The sequence below is a fragment of the Salvelinus alpinus genome, chromosome 4 (genome assembly GCF_045679555.1).
Source record: "Salvelinus alpinus chromosome 4, SLU_Salpinus.1, whole genome shotgun sequence".
Classification (NCBI taxonomy): domain Eukaryota; kingdom Metazoa; phylum Chordata; class Actinopteri; order Salmoniformes; family Salmonidae; genus Salvelinus; species Salvelinus alpinus.
Genome location: NC_092089.1, coordinates 47,530,794 through 47,553,575, shown reverse-complemented (window position 1 = coordinate 47,553,575; position 22,782 = coordinate 47,530,794). Strand labels below are relative to the sequence as shown.

General features: G+C 43.7%; 1 protein-coding gene across 1 annotated transcript in view; it reads left to right on the top strand.

The window, feature by feature from the left end:
* Window positions 1-22,782, top strand: part of LOC139573777 (thrombospondin type-1 domain-containing protein 7A-like) — a 103,970-nt gene that overhangs the window by 71,026 nt on the left and 10,162 nt on the right. Inside the window, exons 11-20 of the mRNA XM_071397623.1 lie at window positions 974-1,109; window positions 2,174-2,277; window positions 3,687-3,881; window positions 4,294-4,560; window positions 12,745-12,923; window positions 13,580-13,585; window positions 13,866-13,999; window positions 14,232-14,385; window positions 16,557-16,698; window positions 22,153-22,268. Coding sequence (XP_071253724.1) covers window positions 974-1,109; window positions 2,174-2,277; window positions 3,687-3,881; window positions 4,294-4,560; window positions 12,745-12,923; window positions 13,580-13,585; window positions 13,866-13,999; window positions 14,232-14,385; window positions 16,557-16,698; window positions 22,153-22,268 — 1,433 coding nt within the window. The remainder of the gene's footprint in view (window positions 1-973; window positions 1,110-2,173; window positions 2,278-3,686; window positions 3,882-4,293; window positions 4,561-12,744; window positions 12,924-13,579; window positions 13,586-13,865; window positions 14,000-14,231; window positions 14,386-16,556; window positions 16,699-22,152; window positions 22,269-22,782) is intronic.

Here is a 22,782-nt window from a genome sequence, read left to right as displayed (position 1 = left end):
GAAATTGCATATTTCGTTTGCAAGCCAGGGCCAAATTGCCTTCCTTGAGCGAACAAGAGAATGTGATGTGATTTAATCAAATGCAAAAGTATTTTTTATATGTTTGCATCAAATACCATAGTCTTTGAAAATTGTGTGTTGATTATATATAGCAAAGGCTATCAACAGCTGTTGTGTTGCTCTTTGGATTATCCCATATCATGGAATAGGCTACGTGAGTGAATGTTTAGAAAGACAAAGGCGGAGACATGGAATTATTTGATTTGGATGGATGGTTGACATGACAGAATGGTAGACAAATATTTTCTCATCTAAAAGGTGCTGGAAAGTTTGCTACATTTCTCGAGCTCATAAAAGCTACCAGCTCTCACAGTCTCACATCAGAATTAGACATTTATCCATGTTTCTCAAGCGTCTGCTTGGTTTCCAGAGAAATGCATTGAAAGAGAGATATGAAATAGGCTACTACCAAGGTCTGATGATGCTTCTGACAATATAGTAAAAGGACGATGTCCTAATGTATTTGGAAAACTGCCGGTGACAGTGTAGTGTTTATGAGGAGTTCCCTCGTGCATGTGTTGTTGCATGTGCAGTAAGTCCTGGGTAGATTTTTCCTCCCTGCTTGGCAGAGATCTTAGAAAAGGTAAGAATTGTGATCCCACGACCCAAATTTATCTCACAATCGATTGGGCTTCCCGAATAAAGCTTGTTATCTGTGAAAGAACATATATATTTTTTTCATAGATCTGCGTTATTCCACAAAGTTCTATCTAGCGCCGTAGTGAGGGGGAAAGCCGCATAACCTTGTGAACTAGCTCTAGCTCTACTTCACTCTCCATGAGTGAGAGAGGTGTACACTGTGACAGACAGTCCAACACTGAGCCAGACAGGTTTAGGGACTGTGACACATTTCCGGTGTTTGAAAATCGAATTATAATATAGAATTAAAGTAATGCTCCATTTGCTTTGGCAGCTGGTAACATTCAGAAGAAGAAGCAGTCAAGAAATCGCGTCATCCTCCAGCTGCCAGCCAACGGGGGCCAAGACTGTCCTGAGGTGCTGGAGGAGGAGAAAGACTGTGAGGCTCCTAAAGTCTGCCCTGGTTACAGGTACAGCACAGTACCAAGAACACTGACAGTTATACAGTGCCTTCAGAATGTATTCACACCCCTTGACTTTTCCCATATTTTGTTGTTTTACAGCCTGAATTTTAAAATTGATTACATTTAGACTGTGCGTCACTGATCTACACACAATACCCCATAACGTCAACGTGGAACTATGTTTTTAGACTATTTTACAAATGAATAAAAAATGAAAGCTAAAATGTCTTGAGTCAATAAGTATTCAACCCCTTTGTTATGGCAAGCCTAAGTTCATGAGTAAAAACGTGCTTAACAAGTCACATAATAAGTTGCATGGACCCAGCAAGAAGATGTTAACCTAAAACACAAGGTCAAATATACACTGGAGTTGCTTACCAAGACAACATGGAATGTTCCTTTGTGGCCAAGTTACAGTTTTGACTTAAATCGGCTAGAAAATCTATGGCAAGACTTGAAAATTGCTGTCTAGCAATGATCAACAACCAACTTGACAGAGCTTGGATATTTAAAAAAAGAATAATGTGCAAATATTGTACAATCCAGGTGTCCAAAGCTCTTAGAGACTTACCCAGAAAGACTCACAGCTGTAATCGCTTCCTAAGGTGATTCTGACATATATTGGGGTGTGAATACTTGTCAATGAGATATTTCTCTCATTTAATTTTCAATAAATGTACAAAAATGTCTACAAAAATGTTTTCACTTTGTCATTATGGGGTATTGTGTGCAGATGTGTGAGATTTTTTTTTTATATACTCTATTCTGAATTCAGGATGTAACACAACAATATGTGGAATAAGTCAAGGGGTATGAATACTTTCGGAAGTCACTGTACATGGATATGATTACACCAACGGTGATACTATTGCTACTATCGTTAGCAACTCTTACTCATAAAGTGTATTGGTATTATACACTAATTACCTCTACTGTCTGCTGATAATGTTAATGTTGAATATGATGATTTTAATGATTATGTTGACATTGACTTGATGATCATAATCACGTTCAACATCACTATCATTATCACAATCATCATCATCATCACAATACTTCCTCTAATGCAGGTGGAAGTCACACAAATGGAGAAGGTGTCAATTGGTGCCATGGTACATCAGGGAGGACAGCCCAGGGGCTCAGGAGACATGTGGACCAGGTCTTCAAACAAGAGGTGAAATTACATCTTTTAACCGTCTCTTTTTTCCTTCACAAATCCCCTTCTATTACTTTCTCTTCTATCCAATTTGAACATCCACAATGAAATTGACATTCTTTGTGGCCTCTGAATCTCAGCCAGGAGAAAACAGATGGATTTGGCAAGGTTAGGAGAGGCAAATTGTGCTTCTTAAGCCACTTGTCAAATTCCCCTCTTTAGACGAAGACGTGAACTGGGGTTGACACTCCCCACAGCACTGAGGACACCATTTGTCATCCCTCAGTGAATTTAGGATGTCAATGTGTTCATGACTAGGCATCCACCTTGCTTGAGACAGTTGGTGTTTCTTAGTACCCAGGTACCTTAGGCTCTTTTCATGCAGCTTTAATCACAGCTCCATTTGGGAGAGCTGCTACATTCCCCCTCTGGCTAACTACAACCTGTAAATATGTTTCAATTGTAAGCAAACACCATATGACAGCATATTGAAGCATACTTTTTACTTGCGTACAGGAACGGTTCGCCTACTGTAGATAACAGAAGCTGTACTACAAAGTATTGTAAAAGTGTTTTTTCAGGTCACAATAATTCCATTGTTGTATAGCTTCAATGGAGAACTATTGTCAGTGGCAATGTTGTAAATTGCCACTTGTTAAGTGCTAATATGCATAAATGGAAAGAGACACATTACAATTTCCTTTTCTTCATAGAAACGATCTGACATCCACAATCCTATTATAGTGTTGGGCTGACTCTCATAGCCTGTGATAGTAGACGTTAACATCCCTGGGTTCTAAAGAATCCAGGTCACTGTTTGTCATTCTCTGAGACATGCTGAGACATAGTGCCTCTTTACCCCTGGGGCGTCTCACAGCTTATCACAGCGTCTCACTGCTGTGTACCTGGAGGGACCTGGAACACTCCTGACCGCCAGTCACACTCACTGTCAACACACATGCCACCACAAACAACCCCACACATATCAACAGACTACAGCAATCCAAACGTATAGAGTCAACAGAGGCCCAAGGGAGTTTGAGCAGAACTCTGCTTGTAGGTTACTTTGGGGTAGAAAAATAATCTTATCTTGAGTGTCTACAGCATAACGAAAAGCACGTATTGCAATATCTCCAGTAATGTCCTTTTAATCAAAACACGACATATTTGACATATTAACATTGAACCTGTATTGATTGTTATTTATATTTTACCATAATTCTTCCTTCGGAGTTGTTACTGGCAGAATAAAAAAACTGTCTGCCTGAGGCTGTGTTCAACTGACAACCACCCTGTATTATATAGTACACCTTTTCTGCAACCCTACCGAACCAATCAATGTCTCCATTCCTGCTAAATCTCTGTGACCCAGACAAAATGGCCACCAACCCTGTAAGGGACACTGTGCCTTTGATATCCCCCCACAGCCGTGTCCTGTCGCCAGCTGGACGGAGTGCAGGCAGACATTGGAGAGTGTCTGAAGTTTGCCAACACCATGCCCCCCATCACTCAGCGGTGCCAGCTCCCATGCCAGGACGATTGCCAGCTCACCAACTGGTCCAAGTTCTCGTCCTGCACAGCTGACTGTGTGGGGGTCCGAACCAGGAAGAGGTTACTTGTAGGTGAGGAATAGTAACAAAATGTGTGGACTTTTGGCAGTATCACACCTTTGCACAGTGGCAGTCCATTAAGGAAGCTCTATAGCTTATAAGCAGCATGAGTGATTCAGTTTACGCTATGACCTTGCGAGAAGGGTAAGTAGCATGTAGCCTGCTAGAGTGCAGCATAGATGCTATTAGCAACTATTAGATCAAGTCTCTTGTTCTGGGGAGCAGCCTGAGAATTTTAACGAGGTCTGGTCCAATTAATCTGGATGTGGAATATTTACATGTTACTCAATGAGAACATAATGATGCATATTAATGCCTAGTGACAGGATGGAGTTCGGCTTTTAAATTGCACATGACAGACAGGAAGTCAGACAGACACACACAAACGTCATACCTACTAACCCCTATCCTCTCTCCACCCCAGGGAGAAGCAAGAAGAAGGACAAGTGTAAGAACACCCAGATGTACCCTCTGAGCGAGACCCAGTACTGCCCGTGTGACAAGTACAACGCCCAGCCCGTGGGCAACTGGTCCGACTGCATCCTGGCCGGGGGAGACCGGGTGGAGAGCCTCCTGGGCATGAAGGTCCAGGGGAACGTCAAGGAGTGTGGCCAGGGCTACCGTTACCAGGCCATGGTGTGTTACGACCAGGACAACAGACTGGTGGAGACCTCACGATGCAACAGCCACGGTGGGGTGGAGTTGTTGTGTGTGTGTGTGTGTGTGTGTGTGTGTGTGTGTGTGTGTGTGTGTGTGTGTGTGTGTGTGTGTGTGTGTGTGTGTGTGTGTGTGTGTGTGTGTGTGTGTGTGTGTGTGTGTGTGTGTGTGTGTGTGTGTGTGTGTGTGTGTACCCCCCCAGGGGGAAGTTGACTAGCCGTAATCCCCCCTGAGCCCCTCACACACTAATACACACACATTAATACTCACACACTAATACACACACAGAGAGAGTGCAACCTAATGGCATCATGCATTGCTCCGTTAACCATGACCCCTGATCTCTGATAATGACTGCCAGCACCAAATCTGCCCCAAATCACAGCTACAGTGCTTGGTTTGATGCCAAGGGCGGGGATGTGGGTCGACTGGGTTGTTAGGTTTCTCTCCAGTGATGATTTCAGTGATTCAGTAAGCACTGTGTGTACAAAACGTTGCAATATCTGTATTAGAATTGAAGTTGTTTCACCACTTTCAAAATTCTCTGACTCATGAATATGACTATTTTAAAAACATATTTTTTTTCAAACTGAATTTGACATGATTTTGTTTCTCTAACATTCTTGTCTGAACTTTTCTTATCTGAATCGCTCTTATCTCCATGTTCTTAAAACATGAAGCGCAAAGGAACACTCGATACCATCTCTAATTTGACACATGCAGACAAATTGCTTTTAGAATAGTTGAATTTTGAAGACATGCCCTGATATAAGCAGTAGCACAGAGCGAGGTGTAGAAATGAACACATCAGTGTCATGCATTTCTGAACAGAGCCAAATGTCACGTTCTGACCTTAGTTCCTTTTTTATGTCTTTATTTTAGTTGGTCAGGGCGTGAGTTGGGGTGGTCATTCTATGTTGTTTTTCTATGTTTTGTTCTGTTGTTATATTTCTATGTGTTTGGCCTAGTATGGTTCTCAATCAGAGGCAGGTGTCAGTCGTTGTCTCTGATTGGGAGCCATATTTAGGTAGCTTGTTTTCTATTGTGTTTTGTGGGTGGTTGTTTCCTGTGTTAGTGTTTGCACCATACGGGACTGTTTCGGTTGTTTGTTTGTAATTGTGTTCAGTGTTCTGTTGAATTATTATTAAATATCTCATTATGGACACTTACCACGCTGCACATTGGTCCGATCCTTGCTACTCCTCCTCAGACGAAGAGGAGATCCGTTACAGAACCACCCACCAAAAAAGGACCAAGCAGCGTGGTAACCAGTAGCAGAGGGACATGGACTCCTGGACATGGGAGGAAATCTTGGACGGCAAAGGACCCTGGGCACAGCCGGGGGAGTATCGCCATCCGAAAGAGGAGCTGGAGGCAGCTAGAGCGGAGCGGCGCCACTACGAGGAATTGGCGCGAGGTAACGGGCACGAGAGGCAGCCCCAGAAGTTTTTTTTGGGGGGGGTGGCACACGGGTAGATTGGCGGACTCAGGTAGGAGACCTGAGCCAACTCCCCGTGCTTACCGTGGAGAGCGTCGTACTGGTCAGGCACCGCGTTATGCGGTGGAGCGCACGGTGTCTCCAGTACGTTTGCTTAGCCCGGTACGTTACATCGCAGCTCCTCGAATCGGCCGGGCTAGAGTGGGCATCGAGCCAGGAAGGATGATGCCGGCTCAGCGCATCTGGTATCCTCTGCGTCTCCTCGGTCCGGGGTATTCTGCACCAGCCCTACGCACGGTGTCTCCAGTTCGACAGCACAGCCCAGTGCGGCCTATTCCAACTCCCCGCACTTGCCGGGCTACAGGGGGGATCCAGCCAGGACGAGTGGTGCTAGCTCTGCGCTCGAGACCGCCAGCGCGCCTCCACGGTCCAGTGCATCCGGTGCCTCGGCCAAGGACAAGGCCTCCTGTATGTCTCCCCAGCCTGGTGAGTCCTGTGCTTTCTCCCAGAGCCAGGCCTTCTGTGTGTCTCTCCAATCCAGTGATAATCCATGGCAAGAAGCCTCCAGTGATAATCCATGGCAAGAAGCCTCCAGTGATAATCCATGGCACAAAGCCTCCAGTGATGATCCATGGCACGAAGCCTCCAGTGATGATCCATGGCACCAAGCCTCCAGTGATGATCCATGGCATGAAGCCTCCAGTGATGATCCATGGCACGAAGCCTCCGGTGATGATCCATGGTACGAAGCCTCCGGTGATGATCCATGGCACGAGGCCTCCAACGAGGGAAGTCAGTCCGGAGCCTCCAGTGACGCCCTCTAGTCCGGAGCCTCTAGCGACGCCCTCTAGTCCGGATCCTCCAGCGACGCCCTCTAGTCCGGAGCCACCAGCGACGCCCTCTAGTCCGGAGCCACCAGCGACGCCCTCTAGTCCGGAGCCTCCAGCGACGCCCTCCAGTCCGGAGCAGCCAGAGTCTCCCTCCATCAGTCAGGAGCTGCCTGTGCCGCCCGTCAGTCAGGAGCTGCCCTTCACTCCGGCGCAGCCGGAGTCTCCCGCCTGTCCGGCGCTGCAGGAGTCTCCTGTCTATTCGGGGCCCGCTGAAATGGTTCCCAGTCCGAAGTCGGCGGCGAGGGTCGCCGCTCCAAAGGTGCCACATCAGTGGGCCAGGACTATGGTGGAGTGGGGTCCACGTCCCGCACCAGAGCCGCCACCGCTGTGAAATGCCCACTCAGACCCTCCCCTATAGGTTCAGGTTTTGCGGCCGGAGTCCGCACCTTTGGGGGGGGGGGGGGTACTGTCACGTTCTGACCTTAGTTCCTTTTGTATGTCTTTATTTTAGTTGGTCAGGGCGTGAGTTGGGGTGGGCATTCTATGATGTTTTTCTATGTTTTGTTCTGTTGTTATATTTCTATGTGTTTGGCCTAGTATGGTTCTCAATCAGAGGCAGGTGTCGTTGTCTCTGATTGGGAGCCATATTTAGGTAGCCTGTTTTCTATTGTGTTTTGTGGGTGGTTGTTTCCTGTGTTAGTGTTTGCACCATACGGGACTGTTTCGGTTGTTTGTTTGTACTTTTGTTATTTTGTTCAGTGTTCTGTTGAATTATTTTTAAATATCTCATTATGGACACTTACCACGCTGCACATTGGTTCGATCCTTGCTACTCCTCCTCAGACGAAGAGGAGATCCGTTACACCAAAGCTATGACTCAGAGATTGAGTTGCACATTTTCCTATGCTTCCTGGCTGATGTTTTGGTCACTTTTGAATGCTGGCGGTGCTTTCACTCTAGTGGTAGCATGAGACGGAGTCTACAACCCACACAAGTGGCTCAGGTAGTGCAGCTCATCCAGGATGACACATCAATGCGAGCTGTGGCAAGAAGGTTTGCTGTGTCTGTCAGCGTAGTGTTCAGAGCATGGAGGCGCTACCAGGAGACAGGCCAGTACTTCAGGAGACGTGGAGAAGGCCGTAGGAGGGCAACAACCCAGCAGCAGGACCGCTACCTCTGCCTTTGTGCAAGGAGGAGCACTGCCAGAGCCCTGCAAAATGACCTCCAGCAGGCCACAAATGTGCATGTGTCTGCTCAAACGGTCAGAAACAGACTCCATGAGGGTGGTATGAGGCCCCGGAGTCCACAGGTGGGGGTTGTGCTTACAGCCCAACACCGTGCAGGACGTTTGGCATTTGCCAGAGAACACCAAGATTGGCAAATTCGCCACTGGCGCCCTGTGCTCTTCACAGATGAAAGCAGGTTCACACTGAGCATGTGACAGACGTGACAGAGTCTGGAGACGCCGTGGAGAACGTTCTGCTGCCTGCAACATCCTCCAGCATGACCGATTTGGCGGTGGGTCAGTCATGGTGTGGGGTGGCATTTCTTTGGGGGCCGCACAGCCCTCCATGTGCTCGCCAGAGGTAGCCTGACTGCCATTAGGTACCGAGATGAGATCCTCAGACCCCTTGTGAGACCATATGCTGGTGCGGTTGGCCCTGGGTTCCTCCTAATGCAAGACAATGCTAGACCTCATGTGGCTGGAGTGTGTCAGCAGTTCCTGCAAGAGGAAGGCATTGATGCTATGGACTGGCCCGCCCGTTCCCCAGACCTGAATCCAATTGAGCACATCTGGGACATCATGTCTCACTCCATCCACCAACGCCACGTTGCACCACAGACTGTCCAGGAGTTGGCGGATGCTTTAGTCCAGGTCTGGGAGGAGATCCCTCCGGAGACCATCCGCCACCTCATCAGGAGCATGCCCAGGCGTTGTAGGGAGGTCATACAGGCACGTGGAGGCCACACACACTACTGAGCCTCATTTTGACTTGTTTTAAGGACATTACATCAAAGTTGGATCAGCCTGTAGTGTGGTTTTCCAATTTAATTTTGAGTGTGACTCCAAATCCAGACCTCCATGGGTTGATAAATTTGATTTCCATTGATAATTTTTGTGTGATTTTGTTGTCAGCACATTCAACTATGTAAAGAAAAAAGTATTTAATAAGAATATTTCATTCATTCAGATCTAGGATGTGTTATTTTAGTGTTCCCTTTATTTTTTTTGAGCAGTGTATATACAGTGTTGTAGTGATTGTAAAAGTACAGAGTACAAATGGTTAAAGTACAAAAGGGAAAATAAATAAGCATAAATATGGGTTGTATTTACAGTAGTGTTTGTTCTTCACTGGTTGACCTTTTCTCGTGGCAACAGGTCACAAATATTGCTGCTGTGATGGGACACTGTGGTATTTCATCCAGTAGATATGGGAGTTTATCAAAATCGGGTTTGTTTTCGAATTCTTTGTGAATCTGTGTAATCTGAGGTAAATATGTGTGTCTAATATGGTCATACATTGGGCAGGAGGTTAGGAAGGGCAGCTCAGTTTCCACCTCATTTTGTGGGCAGTGTGCACATAGCCTGTCTTCTCTTGAGAGCCAGGTCTGCCTACGGCGGCCTTTCTCAATAGCAAGGCTATGCTAACTGAGTCTGTACATAGTCAAAGCTTTCCTTAAGTTTGGGTCAGTCACAGTGGTCATCTTTCTCTCTATATATCTCTCCCTCTCTCTCGCTCTCTCTCCCTCTCTCTCCCTCTCTCTCCCTCTCTCTTCCTCGATCTTCCTCCCATTATCAGGGTTAATATGAATAGAAGAGGAAACACTGTTCTCTCCATCACTGTGTGTATGGTGACATATTTCCCCAGGCTGTGATAGAGATCATCGAATGTAGTTATCTCTATTCCCCCCAGATATCAATAGAGGCGAGGGTTAACGCTAAAAGGCTGTGTTGCTCACAGCGACGACATGCACAGTCCTTTTACTGTTCACCTTTTTTAAAGTCTTGGACTCAAGCGGTGATGCTTTGACGTAACAAGATCATCTACTGCTGATTTGTTGGAGTCTATGGAGTTTTTCCCATTTCTTCTTTTGGGGTTAACGTTTCACATGTTAGTTGTTCAAGTCTCCATGGTGGGTTGAAAGGTGTTGGTTGGGATACTGACTAGTGACCATGTGTACAGAATCCATATTAGGAACCTTGCCATTCCTCCTCCTTAGACCTCACGCCTCACCTTGACAACGTTCCTAGTATGGATTCTGTACTTTGTAACTCGGCCATGCCCTTTTCTATGATTATATACTATGGGGATGGCTCTGAGATGCTTGGCCTTGACTTGACAGGAATTGGGTGGTTAAGAGGGAATGAAGTCACTGTGGGAATCTGCGCTACAGGTGAAGGCTTGTAGTAAGGCGGATATGTTGGTAAGGACCAGTAACCTCTAGCAGTGTGTGAGGTTGTGATGTGGTTTAGTTGGAGGCGATTGGGGGCCGACGTATTCGTAAGGGCTAGTGAACTTCTCTACATGAGCAGGAGAGTGCTGTTGAGGATTAGGGTTAGCTAATGTAGTGGGAGGAGGAGGGGCTGCCATGGTATTAAGAGATGATTGGGGCACTTCCAAACTGCTGAAATGATGCAGCAGAAAAATCTGGTGAACGCAATGGGTTGTGCTAAATCTAAGCTGTGCTGTGGAACAGAAAAGTTCTGATTAAATAGCAACACATCCTTTCTATGGATCCCTCAAGAAATGTGATACAATATGCAGTGTTTCTCCCACTTCATATCCTCCCATTCGACCACACCCCTGCATACACACAGCGGACAACTACACATCAAAATGTGTTTTGGTTTGAAACTGTCTTTACACTGTGGCTGTAGTACTAATCAGACATTTATAGACATTCTCTGTACGTTTACCTCTGGTCTAAATCCACTGATTGGAATTGGCAGTGTAGGAGCAGAACTGTAGCAGGGGGTTAATGTAGATGTATAGGGGATGAACACATTTGTGAGGGTCCATGAACTAGATGGCATAAGGGATGATTTCAGATCATTGGGCTGGCTTAAAGAAAAATTGAAGGCAATAGAAAATAGCCTATGGTAGAAAATAGCCTATGTGGCATCGATATTAGTCAGAAACATTTGGTCTTTTGATGTCAAAATTTACTGCGAAGTGTAAGTAGGATAATTTTGCTCATAAAGTCAGTCACGTCCAAACTGAGATTTGAGAGATAATTAGGAAAACAATGGTACGTCACGGAATGAAGGGTAGCGTATACGTTTTCCTTGTGTTGGGTTTATTTCAATCCTGCCCACAGCCGGCAGCACCCAAGTAATCATCAACTCAGGAACGCGCGGCTGCACGTGACCAATCGTAATGCCCATGGTCAATTTGGTTTGACATTCGTTATCCGTAAGGGGCTAGTTAGGGACCATCACTAGATCACGCATGTTACAATATTTTAAAATGTCAATAGCTCCAAATTTCTATAAATTAAAAATCTCTAACCAACTATAAATTCGAGAAATTCATATAGAAATATTGAAAGTGTTTAATGAGACAACTGAAAGACGTGCAACATTAAAATATTGTCCCATTTACATTGTTAAATGGAATGGACTTAAACATGTGGTTTCCATATGGATTTGATGTGTTTGATAGCGTTCCATTCATCCATTCCAGCCATCAGAAAGAGTCTTTCCTCCTATAGCTCCTCCCACCAGCCTCCACTGGTGTATGTGATGTCACATGACAGTAAGACGTGTCACTGGCCCACTAGGGTCACCCTTGTTGGGATCGGAGAGGCTTCTTTCCCTGCCACCCCGTCTTCCTGTCACGTGGTCTGTCCCATCACTCAGGGAGCTCCTATGTTTGAACAGGATTCCAGGGTTAAATACTGCTGACAATGGTAGCAGTTTAGTAGCCAGGGCTTCCAATCAATCACACATCCAGCACCTAGAGAGTCTTCAGGAAGACAGAATGTTGTCAAAAAGTGCATTTTATGCACAAACACTTCATTGTGTCTCCGTGCGTGTTCACTTCATTGATTTAGACGTTTTCCAATTACATCTGGATGGGACCACAGGGAAATGCTGTTACACAATAGTAAAGCCTCAGGCCTTCAACCCTGAAGCTTTAGTTCAGACCCAGCCCTCAAACTTATACAATACACTGTACATTCCAGTTCATTAACAACCGTCTCGTGAAAGCATAGAGAAGAAATGTGTTGTTCTCCACTGAAATGTAGCCAGTGGTTCACATGGATAACCTCTTCCAGTGAATTAGCCTGCGACCTCTGTGTGTTTGTCGAGACAGACACAGGATATCAGGCTTGGGGATGTAGGGATCCAGATAAACAGGAGTAATACGCAGAGTGAGATGCTTAAGCCAGCCAGACCCAGTTACCATGTCATGACCCTGTCAGCCACTTGAGGAATCATAGATTGCATGAAAAAGCTTACAGTCGACCCAAACCACTGCTCAAGTGTATTTTCCCGACTTTATATATCAGCTTCATATGAGACCCTGGAGTGTTGCTCTATTGTTTTAGCACAAAAGCGACCGTCTCTGTGAATCAACAGCTGAGTCATTATTTGCTCATGTTGTTGGTGCTAGTATCGGTTTTCTGGTCATGTGATAACGGAACACCTTGGATTTTCTCCAAGTTGCACATACAATATTTTCAAGACACACGAGTTTATTATTATATTATTGTTTATTATAGAAAACAAAAACATAATGGGTAACACTTTATTTTTGCTCAGTGCTTTTAATTCCTTCGTGAAAATGTCATGAACACGCCATTAAGTTTTATAACATGTCATAACCTTATCGCAATCCGACCAAAATAGATGCTATACCATGGAAAGGAAGGGCTCCTGAGGGCCTCTATGGGCCCCTATCTTTTCCTGGCCCTTCTCACACGACTCTCTCTCTCCTCCATGCAGGCTACATTGAGGAGGCGTGCATCATCCCCTGTCCGTCAGACTGTAAGCTCAGCGAGTGGTCCAACTGGTCCCGCTGCAGCAAGTCATGTGGTAGCGGGGTCAAAGTGCGTTCCAAGTGGCTCCGGGAAAAACCCTACAACGGAGGGCGACCCTGCCCCAAACTGGACCACATCAACCAGGTACAGCACGAGAAACACTCACAAGACTGTCTAATGTAGAAATGAGTTAATGTTTACTTGTAAGAATGTTGTCTGACAGCTGAGGGACTTCCTAATAAGGATGCCATTTTTTCATAATATAAATATTGTTTTTTCAGGCACTGTTTGTGATAAATAAAACCATTTTTGTGTTAGAAACACATTATTACAAACACATAGGAGAGAGAGAGAAACAAATTAAATATTCATGAAAATATTCAGTTTGCATTACCTTCCGTTACTTTCTCTCTAGATTGCCAAATTGCTTTTGCTGGGTAGAATAGAGAGCCAGAGGAATGGATGCTATAAATGGATCTATCCACACTAATGCCTCTGAGCTGGCTGATTCCTGATTTGAGAAGTGAAATATTTTACCTTCAATATGAATAGAAATAGATTCAGAGAAGCGGATTAAATTCAAGCCATGTTGATCTGTTTCTCAGTGTTTCAATTCTCTAATGGGGACTCCACAGAGGAAGCCTTTATTTACAATGTCACATTAATCAAATGTTTGATCGTAGCAGTTCAATATTTGCATTTATACCAAATTATACAGAATATTTGCATTTATACCAATTATACCAAATCTATGCCACTTTCATTCCACAATGCACACTGGATACGGATGAACACAATAGGCCCAGGTAAGACCCTTTTCAGTATTATGAATTCATATTGTCAACAATGTCCCACATACAGAATATCTCTTTTTCTGCATAATACTGTACAGAACATTCATATATGTAGCGAGGTAAGATCAAAAAGGACAGACCTAAGCACTAACAAAACACCTCTGGTAATGTGTTAATCATCTCAACACAGTAATATCATTGACGCTATTCTTGTCACCCAAACTCAATGATAACGGAGGTAATAACCATAGACATATTCATGTCAAATCCCTTGCCTGGTGCCTTCCCCCAGGTGTATGAGGTTGTGCCATGTATTAGTGACTGTAGTCAGTATGTGTGGGTGGCTGAACCCTGGAGTGTATGGAAGGTCAGCAACTTGGACCTGAAGGAGAACTGTGGAGAGGGCGTCCAGACCCGCAAAGTCAGGTACTATACCATTTCACTACATCACACTACTTTACACTAAATAAAACCATCCCAAGCAATGTTCTACTCCCCCATAGGAAGACCGTTGTGTCACACACAGTACAAATCCATGGTCCTCAACATATGCATGTAAATATGCTGTATATATTGCATTTGATTGACAGCTGATTTTAATGGAAAATGTTTTGACTATGTAAGGTCATATGAACACATCTCTGGGCCAATCCCTTAGGTGTATGCTGAACACTATTGACGGTCCATCTGAGTCTGTGGAGGACTACCTGTGTGACCCGGAGGACATGCCCTTGGGGACGCGGGGAAGCCGGCTGCCCTGCCCCGAGGACTGTGTCCTCTCTGACTGGAGCAGCTGGAACCGCTGCAGCCTGGTAAGAATAACTGGTCTGAGACCAGTCATCTTTATTCATATATGTATGATGTGTATGTGATGGCTGTGGTAAGAGGTATCCTGGATATGTACAAAATGGTTGGCCTCTCTGGAGTCGCTGCAGCCTGCTAAGAACCACTAGTACACGTCTGTGGTAAGAACTGACCCTGGATCTGTAGGATAGTTTTTTAAAATTCACCCATTGATTCTGTGATATGAAGTCCTGGGATTGAAGCTGTGGTACACATTTCTCACTTTTTGAAAGAGACTGGACCCTAACATAAGGAGTTTGTTTGTCTTAGTATAAATGGATTGTGAATCTTTCACAGTATGATATTTCTTCCTCCCCGGAAGCAGAAAAAGAATAAAAAAGAAATACACTACCGTTCAAAAGTTTGGGGTCACTTAGAAACATCCTTGTTTTTTAAAATTAAACCACATTTTTTTGTCCATTAAAATAACATCAAATTGATCAGAAATACAGTGTAGACATTGTTAATGTTGTAAATGACTATTGTAGCTGGAAACAACAGATTCTTTATGGAATATCTACATAGGCGTACAGAGGCCCATTATCAGCAACCATCACTCCTGTGTCCCAATGGCACGTTGTGTTAGCTAATCCAAGTTTAGCATTTTAAAAGGCTAATTGATCATTAGAAAACTATTTTACAATTATGTTAGCACAGCTGAAAACTGTTGTTCTGATTAAAACTTCTTCGGGATCGGTGTCCCTTCCACTGGACGGTTGAGCTAACATAGGCTAATGCGATTAGCATGAGGTTGTAAGTAACAAGAAAATTTCACAGGACATAGGCATATCTGATATTGTCAGAAAGCTTAAATTCTTGTTCATCTAACTGCACTGTCCAATTTACAGTAGCTATTACAGTGAAATAATACCATACTATTGTTTGAGGAGAGTGCACAATTTTGAACATGAACAGTTATTAATAAACAAATTAGGCACATTTAGGCAGTCTTGATACAAAATTTGGAACAGTAATACAATGGTTCATTGGATCAGTCTAACATTTTGCACAAACACTGATGCCATCTAGTGGCCAACATCTAAATTGCACCTGGGCTGGAATAATACATGATGGCCTTTCTCTTGCATTTCTAAGATGATGGTACAAAAAAAATACAAATAACGTTTTTTTAATTTGTATTATCTTTTACCAGATCTATTGTGTTATATTCTCCTACATTCCTTTCAAATTTCCACAAACTTCAAAGTGTTTCCTTTGAAACGGTACCAAGAATATGCATATTCTTGCTTCAGGGCCTAAGAAGGCCAGCATCCCGGAATCGCCTCTTCACTGTTAACGTTGAGACTGGTGTTTTGCTGGTACTATTTAATGAAGCTGCCAGTTGAGGACTTGTCAGGCGTCAAGTAGTCCAGTAGTTAACCACAGTAACGGGGGATACTGCCTTTGTCCACTCCTCCCCCTCTGACACATTTCATTGGTTGTAAAAGAGCGATTGAACTGTTTTGATGTCACCTGCTGTTTTCCTGAAAGGGCACCAGCCATTGTTAATCACACCCCATTCTCTTTAAGTGCTTGACATGCTGACTTCCCACAATTCCAATCTCAACATGGAGTCGCGCTGGTACCAGTGGGACTTGTTCCATGTTTTATTCATGACGAATAAAACATTACAGCGATGGAGATATTCCAGAGGCAGTGTTTTTCCCACTCTCACACTGTGTACATGGAATGGAAGGAATGTTAGGATGGAAAATCTATTCGAGAAGCATCCTCAACGTTTTCCCACAAAATTCCTAAGAGTTCCATATTCCAAGAATGCTAGTGGAGAGGATATGGAAATGTTGGCAGCCTTGGGAATGGCATGACATCAGAACATGGAATTTTAATCCACTTTTATTTAGGACAATTAAATATGGAGAAAGAACTGGGAAATAATCCAGAAGCCGCAAATTCACACAGTTGAATCGACTTTTATGTTCAATAAATACGGACATCACGGCGGCAAGGGCTCTCCATTGAAAAAGGGCTTAGTTCCAGCTCAGTGATCAGTCTACGTAGAATTCTTATCACTTGCTGCAATATGGACTTGTATATCATTTACGCTATAAGAAAAATGCAAAACCCTCCCCCCTTTTGCTCAACCCCTCCATGTTGACGTGAAATTGTGCCTACCTTTCAGCCATGCAGTTACAACAACAGCAGGAAACGGACAGCCTACGCCATCCGGTCACCTGGAGCAGGGAGACAATGTCCGGAAACCACAGAGAAGGAGCCATGTAGTCTGAACCTGAACTGCTTTCACTATTTCTACAACATCACAGGTAAAAAAAAAACGAATGATTCGCAGAACATCTCACTTTGACATTTTCCATTTAGTTTGTCGATAAGTAGCTACTTTCCCTCATCAGTGGCTATCTACACTTACACTGTTACTTAAAGGCCCAATGCAGCTGTTTTTACCTCAATATCAAATCATTTCTGGGTAACAATTAAGTACCTTAATGTGACTGTTTTCAATCAAAATGGTCAAAAATAAACAAAACTTGATTCTTAGCATGAGCAATTTCTTGGTATATTAACTTATTAGCCACCTGGTGACTCCATCCCACCAAAAGAAGCAGAAATTTCAGGTGGTCTTTTTAAACAGCTCTTACACCAAAAGGGCATAATCTGGACCCCTACAAATCAGCCGGGCTAGACAATCTGAACCCTTTCTTTCTAAAATTATCTGCCGAAATTGTTGCAACCCCTATTACTAGCCTGTTCAACCTCTCTTTCGTGTCGTCTGAGATTCCCAAAGATTGGAAAGCAGCTGCGGTCATCCCCCTCTTCAAAGGGGGGGACACTCTTGACCCAAACTGCTACAGACCTATATCTATCCTACCCCGCCTTTCTAAGGTCTTCGAAAGCCAAGTCAACAAACAGATTACCGACCATTTCGAATCCCACCATACCTTCTCCGCTATGCAATATGGTTTCAGAGCTGGTCATGGGTGCACCTCAGCCACGCTCAAGGTCCTAAACGATATCCTAACCGCCATCGATAAGAAACAATACTGTGCAGCCGTATTCATTGACCTGGCCAAGGCTTTCGACTCTGGCAATCACCACATCCTCATCGGCAGACTCGATAGCCTTGGTTTCTCAAATGATTGCCTCGCATGTTTCACCAACTACTTCTCTGATAGAATTCAGTGTGTCAAATCGGAGGGCCTGTTGTCCGGGCCTCTGGCAGTCTCTATGGGGGTGCCACAGGGTTCAATTCTTGGACCGACTCTCTTCTCTGTATACATCAATGATGTCGCTCTTGCTGCTGGTGAGTCTCTGATCCACCTCTACGCAGACGACACCATTCTGTATACTTCTGGCCCTTCTTTGGACACTGTGTTAACAACCCTCCAGACGAGCTTCAATGCCATACAACTCTCCTTCCAATTGCTCTGAAATACAAGTAAAACTAAATGCATGCTCTTCAACTGATCGCTGCCTGCACCTGCCTGCCTGTCCAACATCACTACTCTGGACGGTTCTGACTTAGAATATGTGGACAACTACAAATACCTAGGTGTCTGGTTAGACTGTAAACTCTCCTTCCAGACTCACATCAAACATCTCCAATCCAAAGTTAAAACTAGAATTGGCTTCCTATTTCGCAACAACGCATCCTTCACTCATGCTGCCAAACATACCCTTGTAAAACTGACCATCCTACCGATCCTCGACTTCGGCGATGTCATTTACATAATAGCCTCCAATACAGTGCCATGCGTTTTGTCACCAAAGCCCCATATACTACCCACCACTGCGACCTGTACGCTCTCGTTGGCTGGCCCTCGCTTCATACCCACTGGCTCCAGGTCATTACCCTGCTAGGTAAAGTCCCCCCTTATCTCAGCTCGCTGGTCACCATAGCAGCACCCACCTGTAGCACACGCTCCAGCAGGTATATCTCTCTGGTCACCCCCAAAACCAATTCTTCCTTTGGCCACCTCTCCTTCCAGTTCTCTGCTGCCAACGACTGGAATGAACTACAAAAATCTCTGAAACTGGAAACACTTATCTCCCTCACTAGCTTTTAGCACCAGCTGTCAGAGCAGCTCACAGATTACTGCACCTGTACATAGCCCATCTATAATTTAGCCCAAACAACTACCTCTCCCCTTACTGAATTTATTTATTTATTTAGCTCCTTTGCACCCCATTATTTCTATCTCTACTTTGCACATTCTTCCACTGCAAATCTACCATTCCAGTGTTTTACTTGCTATATTGTATTTACTCCGCCACCATGGCCTTTTTTTTGTTGCCTTTACCTCCCTTATCTCACCTCATTTGCTCACATTTTAAATATACTTATTTTTCTACTGTATTATTGACTGTACGTTTGTTTTACTCCATGTGTAACTCTGTGTTGTTGTATGTGTCGAACTGCTTTGCTTTATCTTGGCCAGGTCGCAATTGTAAATGAGAACTTGTTCTCAACTTGCCTACCTGGTTAAATAAAGGTGATTTAAAAAATATATATAATCATTTTCACAATTTCCTAGTATTATTCCAACCTCATATGGTGGAAATATATATAAAACACAGGAAAATCATGTTTTTGACTGCACTGTATAATAAGTGTTCTAATTTTACTCATACTGAAATAACTTTACCCAATCAATGCAGTTAAAAAAAAACTATATACACACTATAAGGTAGTGTATTAATATTGCACACTCTTGGTGCAGCATACTCTATCTAGTGCTACTCCAAAACTACTTGCTCCAATTAAACTGCACAGTCTTTTTTGGTGGCTCCTCTGTGATTCCAGAGATTTGTAGTGTTATCTTCAATATCGTAGCTCTCTCTCCCTCTCCACTCTCTCTGTTTGTTGCTCACTTCACTGCTAATCTGTAGCGCTCTGCTCCCGGCGGCACCAAGGCCTTTCAGGGCCACACAGTAACTATGTAAATATAATACCAGTAGAGATCATTACTGGAAATGCTCTATTTCATGTTGCCAGGAACCATCTTGCCTCTGCTTGTCTGAATCGTTCTCTCTCTCGCTCTCCACAATCTCCCTCTTCGACTCCCCCGAGTGCCACAAAGCTTTGCATCAGGAGTTGAGCTCTCAAAACAGCCGCTTAAAAACAGCCACTCATCTTTGTCAGAGTGTTGCAGGCGTTTGAGTGATCCCCGGGCCCCTCAGCAGTAGACAGGCTTCCTGGCTTTAACTAGAGCCACATGGTTATTTGACTGGGGGCTCTGGGACTCCAACTTCTCTGGATTCAAATGATATGCTTCACTTCAGAGGCTCGTTTATTTTGGGTCTGTATTAAACAGGTTGAACTGCAAAGTCAAGGTGGTGTCTGAAAACATTAGTGATGGGAGATGTGAAAGGGGCACAACACACAACTTGATGTCTCTCTTGAACAGTGGTGCAAAGTACTTACGTTTTGGTGGAAAGTTTGAGTATCTGTACTTTACTATTTATATTTTTGATTACTTTTACTTCACTACATTCCTAAAGAAAAGTATGTACTTTTTACTCCATATACTTTCCCTGACAACCAAAAGTACTCCTTACATTTTGAATGCTTAGCAGGACAGGAAAATGGTCCAATTCACACACTTATCAAGAGAACGTCCCTGGTCATCTCTACTGCCTCTGATCTGGCGGTATAAGGGCACAAGGCGAGACCCAGATGCAGACACAGGAGGCAGATGGTTAGAGTCCAAGATGTTTATTAACAATCCAAAAGAGGTAGGCAAGATAATGGATCATGGACAGGCAAAAACCAGTTCAGAGTTCCAGAGGTACAGAATGGCATGCAGGCTCGAGGTCAGGGCAGGCAGAATGGTCAGGCAGGTGGGAATGGAGTCCAGAAAAACAGGCAAAGGTCAAAACCGGGAGGACTAGTAAAAGAGAATAGAAACTCAGGCGCACAGGAAAAACCACACTGGTTGACTTGAACATACAAGACAAACTGGCACAGAGAGACAGGAAACACAAGGATAAATACACCAGGGAAAATAAGCGACACCTGGAGGGGGTGGAAACAATTATAAGGACAGGTAAAACAGATCAGGGCGTGACAGGCGGACTCACTAAACACAAACACTTTATTTGTAAATGGCGTCTGAGTGTTGGAGTGTGTCCCTTGCTATACATACATTTAAAAAAACAAGAAAATTGTGCCATTTGGTTTGCTTAATATAATATACTTTTACTTTTGATATTTCATCAATTACATTTACTTTTGATACTTAAGTATATTTAAAATCAAATACTTTTAGACTTTCACTCAAGTAGTATTTTACTGGGTGACTTTTTACTTTTACTGGAGTCATTTTCTATTAAGGTATCTTTATTTTTATGCAAGTATGACAATTCCACCATTTCTCTTGATCTTTTTACGTGCTCCTCCGTCACGTGTCCTAGTTCAGCTGTCAAAAGCATGGCAGAGCAGGTGTCACAAGCGGTCATGACTCTGTTCAGTTAATGAGTTCAAGTGTTAGAGGTGTTCTCTATGCATCTGTTGCCAAACTAATCAACTGCCATCAAACTCAACTGAGTAAATATCCTAACTTTAGAAAAGGGCTTGGGGTTGGCACTGCCTTAAACAGGCTTTGACATCCAATGTACCCTTTGCCTAATGATTGAAGCTTTGCACGTGTATCTCAAGTCTGGTTTAGGGCAATGATGTATATAAACACTAGATAACGAATGTTGTTTATTGGCTAAATGAAAGGCTTTGAAGGTACCGGTCAGACATATTGGTACTCCCCAGAAGAATGAGTCCTCCGTATGAATATAAGGGAACTCTTTACAGTATTTCTATTAAATGTTTCAAGGACAAAATTACATCGATTTAAGTATTTAAATATTGTAGTTGGGACAGCAACACTTTAATATCAAAAAATTATACTTTAAGGAAAATGTTTTTACATATTTATTTTATTATTATTTGTATGTTTAGCTCCCATAATAATAATTTCAAAGTATGCATTAAGGTGTCTGTAATAGAACCAATTTGGTAAAAACGAATGTAGAATTCAAATGAATTTCTATAGCTTATTTTTACAACGGTGGGCAGGGTAGTAAAATGGTGGTGTGGTGGCTTCAAATCAGTGTCACCTATTAGCCATCTAGTGTATATATAAATCATTGGTTCGGGCCCTACTGTACACTGAGTATAGAAAACATTTTAGAACACCTGTTCTTTCCATGACATAGACTGACCATGTGAATTCAGGTGAAAGCTATGACTCTTTATTGATGCCACTTGTTAAATCCACTTCAATCAATGTAGATGAAGGAGAGGAGACAAGTTAAAGAAGGATAATCAAGCCTTGAGACAACTGAGACATGGATTGTGTATGTGTGCCATTCAGAGGGTGAATGGGCAAGACAAAAAAAATTGTGCCTTTGAACGGGGTATGGTAGTAGATGCCAGGCACACCGATTTGTGTCAACTGCAACGCTGCTGGGTTCTTCACGCTCAACAGTTTCCTGTGTGTATCAAGAATGGTTCACCACCCAAAGGACATCCACCCAACTTGACACAGCTGTGGGAAGCATTGGAGTCGACATGGGCCAGCATCCCTGTGGAATGCTTTCGACACCTTGTAGAGTCTGTGCCCCGACGAATTGAGGCTGTTCTGAGGGCAAAAGGGAGTGCAACTCAATATTAGAAAGGTGTTCCTAATGTTTTGTATACTCAGTGTATGTTTATGAGTTTGTCTTGAATTTGAGTGTGATTTTCATACTGGTCTGCCTTTTCCCCTCAGACTGGAGCACATGTCAGCTAAGTGCCAATGCTGTGTGTGGGAATGGCATCAAGACGCGGATGCTGGATTGTGTACGCAGCGACGGCAAGTCTGTCGACCTCAAGTTCTGTAAGGAGGTGAGACCATCTTAAACGTTCTATCCCCAAATCCTGATTACAATCCTTGCCCTAATTCAGGTCCACAATGATGAAAGTCAATACTGAGTCAATACTAGTGATATTGAAATTGGACCGTTTCCAGAGTAACTGAACCATCTGTACTGTCAATATTTTGAAGTTGTGTGTCCTTGGAGTATTACTAATTTAGCTCAGCAGAGCAGCAGTAACATAATATATTATCTCTTTGGATCAGTATCAGCCACAAGTGATTCTAGGCAAATAAAATGACAGGCATGTACAGCATCTCCATAAAACATTTAGAAGTGTTTACACATGAGGATTGCTGTAGCCCCATCAGATTCAACTCAGTTCATTCATAATCCAGTCAGACACTCTCAAATTGTCCCTTGCAGGCTGCAGTGGAAAAACTAACCTCACTGCTATTGAACCCATGGCCCAGTTTCAGTCCGGCTCAATCAGGGATAATAGGGTTTAAACAAGCCGGGTGCCCGTCTTGTGCCAGAACAGAACC